Source organism: Scyliorhinus torazame, chromosome 21, assembly GCF_047496885.1.
Source record: "Scyliorhinus torazame isolate Kashiwa2021f chromosome 21, sScyTor2.1, whole genome shotgun sequence".
NCBI classification, from domain to species: domain Eukaryota; kingdom Metazoa; phylum Chordata; class Chondrichthyes; order Carcharhiniformes; family Scyliorhinidae; genus Scyliorhinus; species Scyliorhinus torazame.
Window position 1 is genome coordinate 16,379,217 of NC_092727.1, and position 21,963 is coordinate 16,401,179.

General features: G+C 48.2%; 1 protein-coding gene across 4 annotated transcripts in view; it reads left to right on the plus strand.

The window, feature by feature from the left end:
- The window catches only part of LOC140398199 (serine/threonine-protein kinase SIK2-like), a 164,965-nt gene extending 154,999 nt beyond the window's left edge, over positions 1-9,966 (plus strand). For 3 of the 4 annotated variants that reach the window (XM_072486562.1, XM_072486563.1, XM_072486560.1), the window contains 2 exons: positions 3,509-3,600; positions 4,802-9,966. In XM_072486562.1, coding sequence (XP_072342663.1) covers positions 3,509-3,600; positions 4,802-5,375 — 666 coding nt within the window. In that variant the 3' untranslated portion in view covers positions 5,376-9,966. The remainder of the gene's footprint in view (positions 1-3,508; positions 3,601-4,801) is intronic. The other variant, XM_072486564.1, reaches the window with a different exon arrangement.
- The last annotated feature ends 11,997 nt before the right edge of the window (positions 9,967-21,963 follow it).

Here is a 21,963-nt window from a genome sequence, read left to right on the forward strand (position 1 = left end):
GGTGAACGCGCGGCCGAGGCCCCCCATAGCTGCATTTTTAGCACTGAGAAATCCGCTCGCTGGAATTCCTCCGTATAGCGAGAGAGATCTCTGGAACCCCGAAGCGATCCCTCTGTACTCCCCCAACACCCGCGGAGGGCACCCTCAACCCAATTGCTACTGTGCAAAGATTGCCAGCTTGGCCCCTGGCAGTGCCAGGCTGGCACCCAAGTGACACTGCTAGGGTGCCCAGGTGGAACCAGCAGTGCCAGGGCACCACCCTGCACCAAAGGGCATGCACCTGGGAGCCTCCGATGCCCTGGGAGACCCGGATGAGTGGAGTTCCATCTGGCCCCCGTCTGTGGAGACCAGCACTGAACGGCGCTCACTTGAGGTCTCCGAGGCGAAGGGCATAGATTCCCACCGCCTCGGGAAACTGCACATTAAGATGAGACAGGCTGTCTCGCTTCAATATGCACATTTGCCTGAAAGTGATCCCGCCCACAATGGACAGGATTTGCATTGCAACATCTCGCAAGATCCCATTAGATCTCTCATGGTGTGGTGCTGTGAGCCGGTTAGATTCCGGCGACGGGGGTCATCTTGCTTCTAGCGCTGCGGCGAGCTGCTTTTCGGGCGCAGCTTGGCCGTTCGATCGCGCCCAAAGTCTAAAGCACCATTGTGCTGCTCAACAAATGGTGTTCACCCTCACCCGCTGTGCTCGCTGCCAGTCTGGCAATGGTTTGGTTAGGGCTGGCCGTGCAGAGTTATAGTGAATGCAGAGGTCAATATGACATGATCCATTTACAAAATTCACAGAAAGAGACTGGAGTCTTCCAAACCACTGCAAGAAAAATTAAGAATCCTTAAATTCGAGTTCCTTTGTATCCGATGTTGTAATTTAAAACGTAACGGCCTGGGTTAAAATGGCTATTTATCAGCCACTGAGCAATACTAAACGTGCTTAACTTTCAAAACTTTTTTTATTCATGAAACTTTGAAGATACTCAAATCCCCAGTGACAGAGTCCTTTAGATCCAAAGCTAGGTTTTGGGCAAGAAACATCGGTTTTGGGACCGTGTTCTGTAAGAACGCAAATGTCAACTCCTGATAACGTCAGCACAACAAATCCCTGTATATAAACAGCAAACCGCAATCAGAAGCTCACTGTCAAACTGGCAATGAACTGTCTCTCCTGGCCTTCATCCACCTGAAAAACACCAACCTCCACTGCCCACCACCCCCACCCACTGCCCAATCCCACAACCAAACAAAGAGACAAATTGTACTGATCAAGAACCCATGAGAGGAGCACCAACTAACTGTTTCTCTGATTTAGCTATGAGTACGCAACAAGTACTTTGTTTTTTAACTTGCTCTTCACTAATTGGCCTCTATGGCAGGCCGTTGACCCAGAATTCCCCACAGGTGAGAAAGTCCTCTAACCATGACTACAGGGGCTTGGTGCGCTGACACAACATTGGGCTGTTCTCTGAGCATGCTGCGACCGAACAGGAGGCGGCAGGAGGTCGTGGGCGCAGGGGAGAGGAATTGAAGCCATGGGTAGACTGGAAGCGTCAGGCCTGAGGTCCCGTTTGTATCCCCAAGGTGACCAGCCCAAGGGCCAGAGTGGATGAGGAGGAAACTCTTCTCTTTGGTGGAAGGATCGAGAAAGGAGGGCACAGGTCTAAGGCAGTTGGCAAAAGAAGTGATGGCGACAGGAGGAGATTTGTTTTCATGCAAGCGAGTGGTTAGGATCTGGAATGCGGTACCTGAGAGATTGGTGGAGGGAGGCTCAATCAAGGCTTCCAAAAGGGAATTGGATCATTATCCGAGCGGGAGAGATGTGCAGGGCTATGCAGGAGAGAGGGAGTGCCTTGAGGCAAAATGCCCCTGCAGACAACCAACGTAGACGACAGGCCGAACGAGCACTTCCTGTGTGGTAACCATTGTATGATCCTATTTTTTGGGGTAAAATTTAGAGTACCCAATTAAATTTTTCCAATTGAGGGGCAATTTAGCATGGCCAATCCACCTACCCTGCACATCTTTGGGTTGTGGGGGCGGAACCCACGCAAACACTGGGAGAATGTGCAAACTCCACACGGTCAGTGACCCGGGGCCGGGATCGAACCTGGGACATCGGCGCCGTGAGGCAACAGGGCTAACCCACTGCGCCACCGTGCTGCCCTGTATGATTCTATTTTAAGAGTGCATAACACCTTGGCACAGGGAGAAAAATAGTGCCTGTCTCTGTATTAATCAAAATGTTAAAATCGTTCCGGAAATAAGTCCAAAGATGTACAGGTTAGGTGGATTGGCCATGCTAAACCTGTTTCTCAGGGCTGGATTCTTCTGTCCCGCCCGCCGCAAGATTGCCACGGGCGAGACGCGGACAGTGGGGAAGTCCATTGACCTCGGGTGGGATTCTCCGCTCGCCCGGGCGGCTGCGGCTGGAGAATCCCGCCCTAAGTGTCCAAAGATGTGTAGATTAGGTGGATTGGCCATGCTAAAATTTCCCCTTAAGTGTCCAAAGATGTGCAGGTTAGGTAGGGTTACAGGGATAGGGCAGAGGAATGGGCCTAGGTAGGATGCCTCTTTCGGAGGGTGATTGCAGAATTGATGGGCCGAATGGCCTCCTTCTGCACTGTCGGGATTCTACAAATCATCAAGACAACTTGAGTATTTTGAAATACGAGCTGCACTTTTAATGGATGAACCCATCACCGGGAGCCTTCTCCCCTCAGTGATCACACTCATCCTCTCCCGTCAGTGATCACACTCATCCTCTCCCCTCAGTGATCACACTCATCTCGTCGTCTCTGAGGCACAGGTGTGGAAATGTAGCATCTATTCCTAAAACGCCCCAGCAGGCTTCTTGTGAGTTGGACCTTGAAAAAGAAAAACACAACAAACAAAACTCCGATCAGTGGAGTCTCACTGTAAAATTCCTTCATTGGAATAATAATTTCCTTGCGATGTCTCCAATGATGCAATTTAAAATTCTCATCCTTGTGGTCAAATTCTCCCATGGCTTCGCCCCCCCCCCCCCCCCCCCCCCCCCCCCCCCCCCCGCACACACACACACAACGAAACACTGGCCACTGTTTCTTCAGTTATCTAGGCTCAAGGCTCCTAAATATTTTCTTCCTCTCCCTTTCCCCCTTTAAGACAATATTCAAAAGATACTTTCCTCTCCTTGTGAAGCTCGTTTTGAAATTTTGTTTCGTAATTCTGGTTTAGCTCACTGGGCTAAATTGCTGGCTTTTAAAGCAGACCAAGGCAGGCCAGCAGCACGGTTCAATTCCCGTACCAGCCTCCCCGAACAGGTGCCGGAATGTGGCGACTGGGGGCTTTTCACAGTAACTTCATTTGAAGCCTACTTGTGACAATAAGCGATTTTCATTTCATTTCATTTCTGCGAAGTGCCTTTTTGGAGAGGGTGGTTATAGTGATCTTGCTGTGCTAAAGGTGCAATATGAATGCAAGTTCTTGTTGTCATAAAGATTCCATACGATACCTTTTCCAGAACCCAAGCTTATTGAATAAAGCACAAAACAGCTGTCCATTGTATTGCAAGGAAACACCCAGGAGTCTGGAGCAGCAACTACAGGAACATAGGTAAGACTCGAACCCTACTATTCCAGAGGCCTAGGATCCAGGCTAGTGCTCTGCGGTCATGGATTCAAATCCCATCTTGGCAGCTGGCAAAATGCAAATTCATTTAGCAAGGCCTCGGATCTACCGGCTGCGTTACGCACAAAAGCCGGCGCGGCCGGTAGATGGCGGGAGATCTCTCTTCCGAGATCTACCCGATTTGCCAAGCCTCACGAGATCCCGCGAGACGTCGCGATCTGAACCCCACCCATTGTGGCCGGATCACTTTTTAACCAATCTGCATATTAGAGACAGCTAGTCTCACCCTAATAGGGACCCCCATGATCTACCCAAGGCGTTGGGATCTAACCCATTTGCCTTGGAGGCGTCGGGCGAGCACCATTCAATGCAGGTCCCCACAAAAGGGGACGGGATGGCACTCGAGGGGGTCTCCCAGGGGGTTGAAGGCCTGCTGGTGCTCTATGGGCAGTGTAGCACCCTGGCACTGCTGGTGTCACCTGGACAGGCTGGCAGTGCCAAGCTGGCATATTTCCTGCAATGGGGATCGGGCCTGGGAGTGCAGTGAGGGGCCTGAAGATTCCCTTATAGGTGAGTTGGGGGGGGGGGTTCAGGGATTGCGTCAGCAGATCAGGAGCCATTTTAAAATGGCGTACCGATCTCCTGCACGGAGGAGGTCCGGCGAGCGGAATTCAGTGCAGGAAACGGGGCGGCCTCCGCGGGGCCGTTCAGGTTTCTCACTGCTCCGAGCGCCAGAGAACACCCGGCCAAACGCGCTCGTTATAGGTCTATGTTCCCATTCAGGTGGATCACGCCCTAAATGTAGAACTGAAAGTTTCTCCAAAATAGTGTTATCTGGTTCACTAATGTCCTTTAGGGAAGGAAATCCGCCGTCCTTACCTGGTCTGGCCTACATGTGACTCCGGACTCGCAGCAATGCGGTTAACTCTTAACTTTCCCCTGAAATGGCCTATCAGGCCACTTAGTTCAAGGGCAAATAGGGATGGGCACCAGATGCTGGACGTGCCAGTGACACCCACATCCATTGAAAGAATAAATCAAATGATTCCTTCAGTTATCGTATTTGGAAGGCTGTGAAAACCCCCTCATGTGTATCCCCTGACAGCAAGGTTCCTTCCATCTGTAGCTTTCCTTGATTGCCTCGTGAATTGTAACTTTGTTCTAAACCCTTGATCTTCCGTTTCAGGTTACAACAGAAGCGCCTGATTCTCCACAAGCAATCGCAGCTCCAGGCTTATTTTAACCAGATGCATATTGCAGAAGCCTCGTACCCGCAGCAAACCCAACCGATGCCCATTCCTCATGCTGAAGCACAGCAGCAGCAATTCAGTATGGTCCAACCGCTAAGCCCCGTGCTGGGGCCCTCCGAACAGATGCAGTGTGACCCCTTCCTCAGCCAGCACTATAAGCTTCAGCTATCACTGCAACAAATGTCACCTGTTCAGCAGCCAACCCAACCTCCACTTCAGCCGCACGCTCACCTCGAGCAGCAGCAACAAGTCCTGCAGTATCCTTACCAGCCGTGTGATCTAGTAGGAGCCACGACTCCCGAGCCCAGCTACCCAGAACACTGTCCATACGCTCTCAACCAAACCCCGCAGGCTGCCTTGGCTTTGTCTGAAAGTCAGGCATGCAGCGCCACTTCTGACCCGCCAACGACCTTCAAGAACATAACCATCCCTGAACTCCCAGGGCTTTTTGACTGTGAGATGATGGAGACAGTTGATGCCCAACATGGAGGCTACGTCCTCGTGAACTGACTTCAGTCGCTTTATTTTGCTTTTCAGTGTTATTTCACCGAGAAAGAAGGGATGAAGAGAAGAGGCAAAAAGGAAGTCAACTTAATTTGTATATTCGAGAAAACACTAAAGTTGATAACCTTTCCTCCTTAAAGCATTGCGAAGAGAATGAAAATCAACAGTGTGGAATTGGCTTGGACTAGTTCTCATTAGTTGATGTAGCTGTGGTATGATACCGTTGGCCCTTGTGTACAGGTGCTGAGGAGAATGAAAGAGGCAGGAGAGGCCACTCTTAAGGAGCAAACGCACTTTCCGAAAGAAGGCACCAACCAGACAATAAGCACGTAACGCTAAATAGGAAGGGGACAGAAGCCGAATAGAGTGTCAATGTTTCTGCCCACGCAGCAATATATGAACCGAAAAGCTGGAGTTAGAGAGCTTGGAAATTCTCACGAATGGTATTGCTATCCAAATTAAAAGTTGTCACTAATCCACTGGACGCTCACTCGCCCCCCACAAACCCTGGCTGATGCCATCAACTTGAACCGTCTGGGGAGTGTAGAGAAGCCCCCACCCTCCCCCCACAGGGGAAAAGAGTTCACCTTGCTCCAAAGTCTGGACATTGTGAACATCCAGATCATTGAAAACGATACACTTGCATTTCATCACCAGAGGATGTTGCTAGGTTACATGTAGCACTAGGAAGGACATACTATGGAAATTCAAAAGAAAATATAATTTTTAAGAAGTGCCTCCTCCAGGGGCATTTTAGCTGTGCACCCCCTCTGGTTTCTGGGGGTGCCGGGTTAACGTGTTAGTAGTTGTTTCAGTGTTTGCTTTTCAAGAAATAACTCATTGTAATTTTGAATTTCAGATATGAGTTGCTGGTTGTTTATTAAAAGCTTTGTACACTTTACCTAGGGTTTTAGAAGTTATACGAGAAATAAGTTTTTGAAACAGAAACTGTGTGTGAGGTGTGATAGTGCTGTGCCTTTTGCTTATTTTAATTTAAGAATAAAAAACAACACATTTCTGGAAAACAGTTTGGAAAAACAATGCCCCGTTTATACTGGCAAGTTAACCAAAGTCACTTCAGAGTAATTATTTCTGGTTCCACTATGTGGAACTCAGGCCAGTGTTTTGCTCTGTGCTCCTTTTTAAGTCGATCTATATGTAAAGAGTAAAAAGCAATATTTATTAAATACTTTGAAATGATGATTGTACCGTTCATGTACTGTGATGGATGTTTTGTGCACTGTCTAAATAATTTGACCTTTTCTTTTCCTCCTTATTGAGATATTATACTGTCAGGGACTGGTGGTGAAGCCCTGATCTGATTAGATTGGATGGCACGACAAAAGGGCCCATGATTACAGTAGCGGAAGGGAACTCCTGGACTCCACAGGCCCTCAAAGCTGCCAATCCGCGGGGTTGGATCAGCACTTCACCATGAAGAGTTAGCAATGTTGACATTGCCGTGTAGAAAATCGTACCTCAACATTCCCTCTCCTCTCTTTCCCCCCCCGCCCCCCCAATGACAAAATGTGTTAAACGCCTCAGCGAGCGGAAGGTTTTGCAAGCAGAGTGGAGGGGGGGAAGGGTGCCTCCAGTTCAAATCACGGGCCCATGCTGTGATTGTACTTGGTGACATTGCGGTGAGTCGGATGGGCACCAGCGGCGGTGCCAAGTTTCCAACTTCAACCACGAAGCGGCACCATTGGCAGCATTAACAATCAGTGCTTCTGTAAGCGTTGTGACACAACCAGAAGGCAGTGTCCTGCTTTTGATGCCAATTTCCCTGGTCCCTCTTTAATTTCCGCCACACGCCTGCAGGATGACGGCTGTCTGCCTCCATGGTGTCCACTTAAGGAGTGAAATGTACAAGGGCAGCACGGTGGCACAGTGGTTAGCATTGTTGCCTATGGCGCTGAGGACCCGGGTTCGAATCCCGGCTCTGGGTCACTGTCCGTGTGGGGCTTGCACATTCTCCCCGTGTCTGCGTGGGTTTCGCCCCCACAACCCAAAGATGTGCAGGCTAGGTGGATTGGCCATGCTAAAATTGCCCCTTAATTGGAAAAAATAATTGGGTACTCTAAATTTATTTTAAAAAGAGTGAAATGTACAAAGTATTACTCTTCCTTCGCCCCCCCCCCCTTTACTCTCCCCTCCAAACACAATCACAATTTCATATCCCAATGGAACTTGGCACGCGGAGGGGGAGGGGCGCGGTTTGGGTGGGGGGCACAAAGTTAAGTGTGCATATTTCTGTACTGCTTTGAAACTCTCCCTGCTATGACGCATCTTTCACAACCAGTGACCCTTCTGGGACCTGTGTCAGTTGCTGCTTCGTGGACAGTCAAGTAGGGGAGTGGGGTCGACGGACAAGATTCTTCGTCTTCGAAGGGAGAACTTCTCCTCCACTCTGTTCAAAGCTGCTGAAGGCAGAGCCAGCTTCCCTCCTCCAACCCCTCGCTGCTGCCAGAACGACAGCGCTTCAACTGAAAGGAAAATGATTGTTCACAGAACGTAAGCAAAAGTTCTCCAATTTGTATTTCTCCTTTGGTTTTCTGTTTTCCAAGAAAGAAAATCTGAACCTATAAATTCCACTAAGCAATATGAGCATCCAAATGCTGAATGTATTTGAATGCGTTTCCTCCATCCGTTGTTTGAATATGTGTTATTCCTGTTGAGACAGGAGGTTGATTATAAATACATTCGTTTCTAGGTCTTTACAAGCATGTCTTCCCCATTCTCCACCCAGTCCTGTGAGCTCTGCGCTGATGCAATGAATAGTTATAATTGTGGCTTTTTTTTTTTTAAAACTCCCCACAAATGTTATATCTATCACTGCCCTGGTGTCATGTGTCTATGCTCAGTTGGAGGCAGGATGTTTAGCTACGGCCTCACTTCATACACCTCGGGAGCCACTTTTAGGGGCTGTCGGGCTGCACTCTGAGGTGATGTGTAAGGATGCAAGTGTTTGTCTTGCCTCCCCTCTCAACGAGCTCTCTCTGCCTCCGTGTAAGCCCACAGACTGTACCCATATTACGCTGTAGCTGTACAACAGTTCCTCGGTGTACTGACAAGAATAAGCCCTGTGTCCACAACTGAACAGCAGATGCACCTGTAGTGTGTGCGATCTCTTTTTACAATTCTTTTTCCTGAATGAGGACTGAGGGCACTGGGCATCTTTCACAGGGATTGGCTGGTTCCCCAGTCAAGTCCCCATTCCTCATGTGCGGGCCCTGACTGTTGGCAAGACGATCTCTCTCTCATCCTGCCTGATATCCACACCAGCACAATGGATAGCAGGCAAGAGCGAGGACGCAGCCTGACCCCAGCCCGGTCTTGAACTAATGGGAGGGGGTATCAAGGATTTGACCATTGGATCTTGTATGGTTTTTATTGCTGCAATGCACAGTGCCTTTGTCCACTAGGCCAATGGAGAAGCGTGTGCATGATCCCTCTCTGTTTTACATTTAAGAAACTATAAATAAGTAAGTAACCATACACTAAAACTGTGAGCTGTCAAAGACTGGCGTCTCTCTGAGAATGATAAAACACAATTGGGGTAAAATTGGATACGAGCTGGGGACGCCAATGGAATGGAACGTGAGGCAGGTCAGATAACAGGTGACAATGGAATTCTGCCTGTTCTGTGCCCCCACCACGTTCAACCTCCCCGCCCCCCCCTCTCCTCCCCTCCGCTTTTGTTTTAGCTGCCAAATAACCAAAGGGATATTGGTGGGAACGGAAAGTTGCATTTCGAGACCATCATGAAACGACCCATGAATTCATCCACAACCTTACCACCTTTATTTCCTCCTCACCCATTGATAAAAATGGAAGGACACAAGCTGAGTGCAATAATCTTCCCTTGTGGCCTCTTGATTTCAGTTTCATCGTCTGCTTTTTGTAAAAGTTCAAAAAAAAAGTCTTCTGTCCAATTTCTGAATTTGATGTGTAAAAAAAAAAATGTATTTTTACCTTTATAATCTTTTAATACAGTTACATACTTTGAAGAGACTTTGGTGCACCGTATACGGGGTAAAAATATACACGGAGATAAGTGCAATACATGTGGTACATAGGATGCATTCTGTTAAATAGTTGACGCTTCAGAAATGCACTAGTTCTATATGCTCTTGATGTATGTAAAAGCTGCTTTTTTTTACAATTTGGTAATTAAACAATAGTGTTTTCTTTCTACGATAAAAGTTAATACACATCACGGGCCATGTGAAGAAAATTGCAGGCTGTGGTTACAGAACTGTATTATAATTGTGTGATGCTGCCTTTTCGTGTCTTGTGTTACTCAAAAGGAGAGTCGGCAGTCTTCAGTACCTCAAGAGCAAGTTTTCGTACGATAATGAAATGATGAGGATGGCATTTTTTTTGTTGTTGAGCTATTCAGCAGACCTCTGTCCCAGGCTGTTGCAGGAGGGGCTGCTGAGGCTACGGCAGTTTGATACGCAATCTTTGTACTGTTAACCAAAGGAAAATTTCAATAGAAAATTTACTTCAAGGATCTAACTGAATACCGTTCATGTACTGGTCCAAATCCCCAGTTTGATTGAAGCGAGAATAAAGGCTGTAGTGTTTTGAGCAATAACATTGAGTGGTTGTCTTTATACAGCAAGGTGAAGCAAATGCTCGTATTTCTTGTCCTATTCAGGACGTTCTCTGATATTTCCTCAACTCTCCTCAAAAGTGCTGATCTATACGAGTATCGTCCCCACAACCATGGGCAGACATCACTAAAAGAGGCCAGTGTTCATATCTGAATTAAGAGAGCGTTAACTATTCGTCACATGACATCGCGGCTGAGCTCAGTGCCACCCTCACACACGGATGCACTGGTATGCTTCCGAGAGGAGCAATGGTTTGAGTTTGTCCCATGGGACATGGATACATACTAACAGTAGCCTCGGTTGTTGGGATGCAGGGTGTAATATCCTGACAGATGGGTGTGACCACCAGATGGATTAACAAATGAATGTTTTATTAAAGGAAGAAACTATTGTTAGGACCAGACCCCCAATACTAGTTAGGATACCGGATCTGACCCCAATACTAGTTAGGATACCGGACCTGACCCAAACACTAGTTAGGATACCGGACCTGACCCCAACATTTGTTAGGATACCGGACCTGACCCCAACACTAGTTAGGATACCGGACCTAACCCTAAAACTAGTTAGGATACCGGGCCTGACCCCAACACTAGTTAGGATACTGGACCTGACCACAACACTAGTTAGGATACCGGACCTGACCCCAACATTTGTTAGGATACCGGACCTGACCCTAACACTAGTTAGGATACCGGACCTGACCCTAACACTAGTTAGGATACCGGACCTGACCCTAACACTAGTTAGGGTACGGGACCTGACCCCAACATTTGTTAGGATACCGGACCGGACCCTAACACTAGTTAGGATACCGGACCTGACCCTAACACTAGTTAGGATACCCGATCTGACCCCAACACTACTTAGGATACGAGACCTGACCCCAACATTTGTTAGGATACCGGACCTGACCCCAACACTAGTTAGGATACCGGACCTAACCCTAAAACTAGTTAGGATACCGGGCCTGACCCCAAACCTAGTTAGGATACTGGACCTGACCACAACACTAGTTAGGATACCGGACCTGACCACAACACTAGTTAGGATACCGGACCTGACCCCAACAATTGTTACGATACCGGACCTGACCCCAACACTAGTTAGGATACCGGACCTGACCCTAACACTAGTTAGGATACCCGACCTGACCCCAACACTAGTTAGGATACCAGACCTGACCCCAACACTAGTTAGGATACCGGACATGACTCTGACACTAGTTAGGATACCGGACCTGAGCCCAACACTAGTTATACCGGACCTGACCCCAAAACTAGTTAGGATACCGGACCAGGCCCCGACACTAGTTAGGATACTGGACCTGACACTAGTTAGGATACCGGACCTGAGCCCAATACTAGTTAGGATACCGGACCTGCCGCCAACACTAGTTAGGATACCGGACCTGGCCCCGACACTAGTTAGGATACCGGACCTGACCCTGACACTAGTTAGGATACCGGACCTGAGCCCAACACTAGTTGGGATACCGGACCTGACCCCAACACTAGTTAGGATACCGGACCTGACCCTAACACTAGTTAGGATACCCGACCTGACCCCAACACTATTTAGGATACCAGACCTGACCCCAACACTAGTTAGGATACCGGACATGACTCTGACACTAGTTAGGATACCGGACCTGAGCCCAACACTAGTTATGATACCGGACCTGACCCCAAAACTAGTTAGGATACCGGACCTGGCCCCAACACTAGTTAGGATACCAGACCTGACCCTGACACTAGTTAGGATACCGGACCTGAGCCCAATACTAGTTAGGATACCGGACCTGCCGCCAACACTAGTTATGATACCGGACCTGGCCCCGACAATAGTTAGGATACCGGACCTGGCCCCGACACTAGTTAGGATACCGGACCTGGCCCCGACACTAGTTAGGATACCGGACCTGACCCTGACACTAGTTAGGATACCGGACCTGAGCCCAACACTAGTTAGGATACCGGACCTGCCCCCGACACTAGTTAGGATACCGGGCCTGACACTAACACTAGTTCGGTAACCGGGCCTGACCCCAATGCTAGTTAGGATACCGGACCTGACCACAACACTAGTTAGGATACCGGATCTGACCCCAACACTAGTTAGGATACCGGACGCGGCCCTAACACTAGTTAGGATACCGGACACGGCCCCAACATTAGCTAGGATACCGGACCTGACCCCAACATTTGTTAGGATAACTGACCTGACCCCAACACTAGTTAGGATACCGGACCTGACCCCAACACTAGTTAGGATACCGGACCTGAGCCCAACACTAGTTATGATACCGGACCTGACCCCAAAACTAGTTGGGATAAGGACCTGGCCCCGACACTAGTTAGGATACCGGACCTGACCCTGACACTAGTTAGGATACCGGACCCGGCCCCAACATTAGTTAGGATACCGGTCCTGACCCCGACACTTGTTAAGATACCGGACCTGACCCCAACACTAGATAGGATACCGGACCTGACCCCAACACTAGTTAGGATACCGGACCTGACCCCGACACTAGTTAGGATACCGGACCTGACACCGACACTAGTTAGGATACAGGACCCGGCCCCAACACTAGTTAGGATACCAGACCCGATCCCAACACTAGTTAGGATACCGGACCTGACCCCGACACTAGTTAGGGTACCGGACCTGACCCGGACACTAGTTTGGACACCGGACCTGCCCCCAACACTAGTTAGGATACCGGGCCTGACCCTAACACTAGTTAGGTAACCGGACCTAACCCCAACACTAGTTAGGATACCGGACCTGACCCCAACACTAGTTAGGATACCAGACCCGACCCCAACACTAGTTAGGATACCGGGCCTGACCCCAACACTCGTTAGGATACCGGGCCTGACCCCAACACTAGTTAGGATACCGGACCCGGCCCCAACATTTGTTAGGTTACCAGACCCGACCCCAACACTAGTTAGGATACCGGACCTGACCCCAACACTAGTTAGGATACCGGAACGGACCCCAACACTAGTTAGGATACCGGACCTGACCCCAACACTAGTTAGGATACCGGACCTGGCCCCAACACTAGTTAGGATACCGGACCTGCCCCCAACACTAGTTAGGATACCGGGCCTGACCCTAACACTAGTTAGGATACCGGACGTGACCCCGACACTAGTTAGGATACCGGGCCTGACCCTAACACTAGTTAGGATACCGGTCCTGCCCCCAACACTAGTTAGGATACCGGGTCTGACCCTAACACTAGTTAGGTAACCGGACCTGACCGCAACACTAGTTAGGATACCGGACCTGACCCCAACACTAGTAAGGATACCGGACCTGACCCCGACACTAGTTAGGATACTGGAACTGACCCCAACACTAGTTAGGATACCGGACCTGACCCCAACACTAGTTAGGATACCGGACCTGAGCCCAACACTAGTTATGATACCGGACCTGACCCCAAAACTAGTTAGGATACCTGACCTGACCCCAACACTAGTTAGGATACCGGACCTGAGCCCAACACTAGTTATGATACCGGACCTGACCCCAAAACTAGTTAGGATACCGGACCTGACCCTGACACTAGTTTGGATACCGGACCCGGCCCCAACACTAGTTAGGATACCGGACCCGGCCCCAACATTAGTTAGGATACCGGACCTGACCCCAACACTAGTTAGGATACCGGACCTGGCCCCGACACTAGTTAGGATACCGGACCTGACCCCGACACTATTTAGGATACCGGACATGAGCCCAATATTAGTTAGGATACCGGACCTGCCCCCAACACGAGTAAGGATACCGGACCTGACCCCGACACTATTTAGGATACCGGACCTGACCCCGACACTAGTTAGGATACCGGACCTGACCCCGACACTAGTTAGGATACCGGACCTGACCCCAACATTTGCTAGGATACCGGACCTGACCCCAACACTAGTTAGGATACCGGACCTGACCCCGACACGAGTAAGGATACTGGACCCGGCCCAAAATACTAGTTAGGATACCGGACCTGACCCCGACACGAGTAAGAATACCGGACCTGACCCCAACATTTGTTAGGATACCGGACCTGACCCCGACACTAGTTAGGATACCGGACCTGACCCCAACATTTGCTAGGATACCGGACCTGACCCCAACACGAGTAAGGATACCGGACCCGGCCCCAACATTTGTTAGGATACCGGACCTGACCCCAACACTAGTTAGGATACCGGACCTGACCCCAACACTAGTTAGGATACCGGACCTGAGCCCAACACGAGTAAGGATACCGGACCCGGCCCCAACACTAGTTAGGATACCGGACCTGACCCCAACACTAGTTAGGATACCGGACCTGAGCCCGACACGAGTAAGGATACCGGACCCGGCCCCAACACTAGTTAGGATACCGGACCTGACCCCAACACTAGTTAGGATACCGGACCTGAGCCCGACACGAGTAAGGATACCGGACCCGGCCCCAACACTAGTTAGGATACCGGACCTGACCCCAACACTAGTTAGGATACCGGACCTGAGCCCGACACGAGTAAGGATACCGGACCCGGCCCCAACACTAGTTAGGATACCGGACCTGACCCCAACACTAGTTAGGATACCGGACCTGAGCCCGACACGAGTAAGGATACCGGACCCGGCCCCAACACTAGTTAGGATACCAGACCTGACCCCGACACTAGTTAGGATACCGGACCTGACCCCAACATTTGTTGGGATACCGGACCTGACCCCGACACGAGTATGGATACCGGACCCGGCCCCAACACTAGTTAGGATACCGGACCTGACCCCAACACTAGTTAGGATACCGGACCTGAGCCCGACACGAGTAAGGATACCGGACCCGGCCCCAACACTAGTTAGGATACCAGACCTGACCCCGACACTAGTTAGGATACCGGACCTGACCCCAACATTTGTTGGGATACCGGACCTGACCCCGACACGAGTATGGATACCGGACCCGGCCCCAACACTAGTTAGGATACTGGACAAGAATTCCGATCAATTTTTTTTAATTTATAAAAACTGAGGAAAGCATACTTAACCCAGAAGTGATGACTGACCAATAGGTCTTTTTTTGTTTTGTGTTAAAACAAACTTTAATTTAAACACAGAATTTGCCACATTAACAGAAGAAAAAAGCTTTACAATTATCAGTTAAACAGATCTTAAACACAAGGAGAAACTTAAACCTCCTATCTATACCTGCTACTAACTCCATTTAAGCAACTCAATACAGTTCAAATGCCACTTGCCTTTTTTTTACAAATTCCAATTAAGGGGCAATTTAGCGTGGCCAATCCACCTATCCTGCACATCTTTGGGTTGCGGGGGCGAAACCCACGCAAACACGGGGAGAATGTGCAAACTACACCCGGACAGTGACCCAGAGCTGGGATCGAACCTGGGACCTGGGCGCCGTGAGGCAGCCGTGCTAACCGCTGCGCACCATTCTGCCCTATCCATTGCTTTTTCTGACAGCTAATTTTATTTAAAGGTTCAAGGGCAAAAAGTGGATGATACCACAGTGGGAATGTCACAAGTAATCCAGTGGGCCCAGAGATGTAAGTTCAAATCCCACCACAATTGATGGGGCAATTTGAAGTTAATTAACTGATAAATCTGGATCATTAAACAACTGGTTTGCCCTTCAGAACTGACTTGGTTCATTCATGACCATCCTTACCTTGCCTGGCCTACACATGATTTCAGACCCACAGCAATTCGGTTGTATCAAAAGCACGGGGAAAAAAGTAGTGTAGGTGTACCGACACGACATGAACTGCGAGCAGATGGCTCACCACCACCTTTCTAGAGGGTGTTTAGGGACGGGTTATCAATGCTGGCGGTGCCAGTAAAGCTCAAATGCCAAGAACGAAGAAGGAAAAAAGATACAGCAGAGCAAGGCACAATATGTGGAGCTGGGGGTTAGCACGATGCATGTTTACCAGTCCCTGACCTGACTTCACAGACCTGCACCGATTTCTCCACCCTGGAGGGGGTAACGGACAAAGGTCAGCATTGTTACTGGACTCGAAAGAACTGTGAAGCAGGACGTGCTGGCAGGCGCATAGATAAATTGACTTGCAAACAAAAGGAGGATTTTATCTGGAGTTGGAACCTCACTGTGAAATATGAGCAATTTCCACTGCTTTATTCTTTAAACATACTAGAAAAACATTCAATATTACTGAAGATGCTTGGGGATGTTTCATATAACTCAGCAAATAGAAGCATTTAATCCTCCTTTTGGGTGTCATCCTGTGGTCCCTGAAGTGATTAGGAAATAATAATAATAGCCTTTTATTGTCACAAGTATGAAGTTACCGTGGAAAGCCCCTAGTCGCCACATTCCGGCACCTGTTCGGGTGAGCTGATACGAGAATTGAACCCGCACTGCTGGCCTTCTGCATCACAAACCAACTGTCTAGCTCAATGAGCTGAACCAGCCCTTAAACATTTAAATAAAAACACATCAATATTTTATTCACCGGTGAAACCTTGCAGAAATGCTCACCTTAGTGTAATTTAAGTTCACTTGGCAACAGCTGGACAGGCGAGGTTTTGTTTTGTAGCTTGCCAGCTGCCTTCGTGACGATTGGGTTTCCCACTAACAATGATGCCAGGCGATACACATTGCACAAAGGGGCAGGCAAACTCGCATCGTTGTTCGGCTGCGAGATTTTATCAGTAATATGGGATGTTCGTTCCTTTGCTGTTTGCTGTGTGCAAATTGACGGCAACGCTTTGAGACATCCAAGGTGGTAGATAAATGGAATCATCGATTGATTACAGCACGAAAGGAGGCCATTTGCTCTTCTAGAACTTAAGAAGCAGGAGTAACCCATCGAGCTGGCTCTGCTATTCAGTACAATGGGCAGCATGGTAACATAGCGATTAGCACTATGATTTCACAGCGCCAGGGTCCCAGGTTCGATTCCCAGCTTGGGTCACTGTCTTTATGGAGTGTGCATGTTCTCCCCGTGTCTGCATGGGTTTCCTCCGGGTGCTTTTGATTTCTTCCCACAAGTCCCAAAAGACGTGCTTGTTAGGTAATTGGGACATTCTGAATTCTCCCTCCGTGTATCTTGAACAGGGGCCGGAGTGTGGTGACTAGGGGCTTTTCACAGTAACTTCATTGCAGTTTCAATGTAAGCCTACTTGTGGCAATAAAGATTATTATCATGCCTGATCTTAGGCTTCAATTCCATTGTCCCACACACTCCTCATACCCCTTAAATCCCCAAGAGACCAAAAAATTGTCTATCCCAATCTTAAATATTTTCAGTGATGGGTCATCCACAACCTCCTGGGGTAGAGAATTCCAAAGTTCCACAAACTTTCGAAGTAGCCTTTTTTCATCTGAGCCCTAAATAATCGGTTGCTTATCCTGAGACTGTGCCCCCCCCCCCCCTCCATGTTTTAGTCTCTCCAACCAGCAGAAACAATCTCCAAGTGTCTACCCTATCAAACCTCTTCAACATTTTGTATGTTTCAACGCGAACGCCTCCCATTCTTCTAAACTCCAGAGAATATAAGCCCAATTTACTCAGCCTCTCATCATAGGGCAACCCCCTCATCGCAGTGATCAATTTAGTGAACCTTTGCTGTACTCTCCCCAATGTGAGTATATCCTTTCTTAAATGTGGAGGCCAAAACTGCACACATTACTCCAAATGTGGCCTCCCCAAAACCCTGTAAAATTGTAGCATGACTTCTTTATAATTGTATTCCAAGCCCCTTGCAATAAAGGCCAACATGCCACATTCTTTCTGAATTGTTTGCTGCAACTGCACGCTAACTTTCTGTGTTCCTTGTACAAACACACCCAAATCTCTTTGAACATCAACAGTAAAAGGTTTCACACCTTTTAAAAGTGGTTCTCCTTTTTTACTCTTACGACCAAAGAAAACAACTTCACACTACCCTACATGAAAGTCCATCTACCATCTTGTTGCCCACTCACTTAACCTGTCAATTCTCTTTGAACTCCCCACAGCTTACCTTCCCACCTAGCTTGGTATGAGCAAACATCGATACATAACTCTGTGTCTCTTCATCTAAGTCATCAATGTGGATTGTAAACAGTTAAGACCCCGGCACTGATCCTCACTGCACTTTGCTATTCACTATCTGCCACTTTGAAAGAACTCCATTGATGCACACTCTCTGCTTTCTACCACTAACCAATCATCTGTCCAGTCTAAAATATTACCCCCCAACCCATGACTCCTTATCTTGCTTCTCACCTTCTCTGTGGCACCTTATCAAATGGCTTTTGGAAATCCAGGTGCGCTAAATCTACAGGTTCTCCGTTATCTATCCGATTATTATGTGCTCAAAAGACGTTAATAAATTTGTCAAACAGAATTTCCCCTTAGTAAACGTTAAGTCGCCATAGTTCCAGATGACCATAGTCTGCTTCCCCTTCGAGGGGGAGAGCTGACTGGTGGCGATTTAAACTGAGGATCAGGCGAGCGTCAAGGTTGAGAAGATGGGGCCTTCATGAGTAACCTCAACCCGCACTGTTGGCCTCGCTCTGCATCACGAACCAGCTGTCCAGCCAACTGAGCTAATAGTAAAACCAATATTAAGGGTTGGCTAACAGGCCGAAAATAGAGAGTAGGAATAAATGGGTCATTCTTGCATTGGCAGGATTGGACTAGTGGGATACCGCAAAGATCGGTACTTGGACCCTAGCTGTTCACAATATATATCAATGATTTGAATATGGGGACCAAATGTAATACTTCCAAGTTCACGGATGATACAAAGCTAGGTGCAAATGTGTGTTGTGAAGAAGATGTAAGGCAATTACAGGAGGATTCAGACAGACCTAGTGAGTGGGCAAGAACATGGCAGTTAGAATATCATCTGGAAAAACATGAGGGAATCCACTTTTGTACAATGAATAATTGTGAAGAGTATTTCCTAAATGGTAAGAAATTAGAAAGTGTAGATGTACAAAGAGACCTGGCTGTCCTTGTCCGTAAATCACTGAAGACTAACATGCAGGTTTAACGAGCTATTAGGAAGGCTTTTTAAAAAAAGTTAAAGTTTTTTTTCCAATTAAGGGCCAATTTAGCGTGGCCAATCCACTTACATCAATCCTGCACATCTTTGGGTTGAATGTCTTATGAAGAGAGATTGGGCAAACTGGGCCTGTATTGTCTAGTTTCAAAGAATAAGAGGTGATCTCATTGAAACCTACAATATACTGAAAGCAATAGACAGGGTAGATGCAGGTGAGGGGCAGGATTCTCCGCCGTCGGGATGCTCCGTTTTGCCGGCCGCCCGGGTGTTTCCCGACGGCGTGGGGCTGCCCCACGATGGGAAACCCCATTGACCAGCCGGCCAAACGGGGCATCCCGCCGACGTGCTGAACCAGAAATCTGGCGTGGCGGAACGGAGAATCCAGCCCCCAATGTTTCCCTTGGTTGGGGAGTCTAGAACCAGGGGGCACAATTTCAAAATAAGGGAAAAGCCACTTATGACCAAGATGAGGAGAAATGTCTTTACTCTGAGGATTGTGAATCTTTGGAATTCGCCGCCCCAGAGAGCTGTGGCTGCTTAGCCATTGAGTATGTTTAAAACAGAGATTGATAGATTTCTGATTAGCAACAATGCAAAGGGTTATGGGGATGGTGCCTGTAAAGGGCACTGAAGTATCCAATCAACCATGATCATATTGAATGGTGGTGCAGAATTGACAGGCTGAATGGCCTCCTCCTGTTCCTATGTCCCTGTTCCGATGTTGAATTTTCTAATCATTATATGTTTTTTGAAGTGAATTGTTAAGATTTCCTTAATAGTAGATGCCAGCACTTACCAACAATTGATGTTAGGCTAACTGGCTGGCAGTTCACTGTTTTCTTTCTCCCTCCTTTCTTGAAAATGGTGCAACATTTTCCAACTTCTGTTTTGTCGCAACAAAAAATCTATCAGTATTACCTTATCGCCCTGTTAGTTACACATGCATACACACACTTCCGAATTATGAGGATTGATCAGAACTGCTTGAACACTTGTGGTTTTCTGTTCCCAATTGGATCTCTAATTCAAATTTTTGGGTTGTCCCGGAGTGGTGAAGCCACTTCTAGATCGGGTCCCGTCAGGATGTCGCCAGTAATATGTTGCTAACTTCAATTGACTCTGTTTTATAACCTTTGCTCTTATGATACCGCCACGAGGTTCAAGTTCAAGTAATGATCAATAACTCAATACACCGATTAGTAAGATTCAAATCAAAGCACATTTATTATACACAGTAATCGCTACTCATGCATAAATTCTACTTCTAAGCTAATTCTACAACTAACAGGCCTATACTTCGCTTCGGACTGGCCCACCAGGTCAGGGGAACAAATGGCCTTGCGTTCGGGTTCTGAGTCTGTGGGATTCAAAGTTGGTACGGACTGGTAGCTACGAGCGCCTATCTCGTAGCGAGCGTTGACTTAAGACTTACTGGATCGTGGCGGCAGCTGAACCGGTCCTGTCAAGGGTTGGTTCGCGTTGCTGAGTGACCGGGTCAAGAAGGACGATTTGAACTTGGGGGCTTAACATTATAGTCCCCAGGGGCTTCCCGCCTTTCGGGGCGGACCCTGTACCTGGTCCCAAGTGATTGGACTTTGTTCCAATCGCTTGGTTCGATTTCTCCAATACTGGAGGGGTTCCCTGATCGATGGGCGGTCTTGAGGTGTCCGTTAACCTCTTTTGTGTTGGCTCCTGCTGGCGCCGAGGCGGCTGGCTTGGCTTTGTTTATCCCAAATGTTTCGATTGTTCCCGAGGATCGCTCATCAGTATGTAGATGGCTGCTACATTATTATGCAGATGGCTGCTTGTATCGATGCTGTCTGGGCTTTTGCAGAGTTTAATACACAGTAAACTTGCACCTGCTAGTTTCTGCCTCCGTTGGCTGAATTTCCCTGCAGCCTTTGCTGTTCTCCATTTTACGTCGGGAGTTGGCCAACCCAGGTGGCTACAGAGGGGGCAGAAAATCCCGCCACATTTGTCCAATGTCTCCACCATTTTCTCGTTCCCCATGATAATTTCTCCCGTCTCTGTTTCTAAGGGACCAACGTTTACTTTAGCTACTCTCCCTCCTTGATGTTCCGCAACACCTGGAACTCAGACTCCAGCTCAGCAATTCCGAGCTGAAGTTACCCAAGTGGCAGACACTTACTGCAGATACAATTGTCCACGTTAACAGTGCATTCCACACATTCCCACGTGCTGTAATCACGGCACACCACCAGGCCTGCTATATCTATCCAACCGTATTTATTTAATTAGTCAATTAGTTAATCATTTACGCAAATAAAGTAATAGAAAGATATACTCACCTGGCATGGAGCCAAAGGAAAGAAACACAAACAACTGGAGGCTGAAATAAGTAGAAAAAGGGATGGCCACACAGACATGCGGAGAATGTGCAAACTCCACACGGACAATGACCCAGGGCCGGGATCGAACCTGGGACCTCGGCGCCGTGATGCAGCAGTGCTAACCACTGCGCCACCATGTTACTGTAGGTCGGCATACTCAAGTATCCAGGTCACAGCCCCATGTGGAGTTTGCACATTCTCCCCGTGTCGGCGTGGGTCTCACCCCCACAACCCAAAGATGTGCAGCGTAGGTTGATTGGCCACGCTAAATTGGAAAAAATAATAGGGCACCAAAAATGTATTTTAAAAATACTCAAGTATATACAATATTTCTATGGTTTGCTACAATAGGCTTATTATTTTAGGCATAGGCTGTCACATAACAATTACTTTACTTTTTTTCATTCATTCACGGCATCGCCGACTCCACTAGCAATTCCTGCTCATCCCTGATTGCCCTTGAGAAAGTGGTGGTGAGCTGCCTTCCTGAATCATTGCAGTCCGAGGCTTGCTAGAGGCCATTTCATAGAGCAATTAAAAATCAACCACATTGCCATAGGTTCTGAGTAGGCC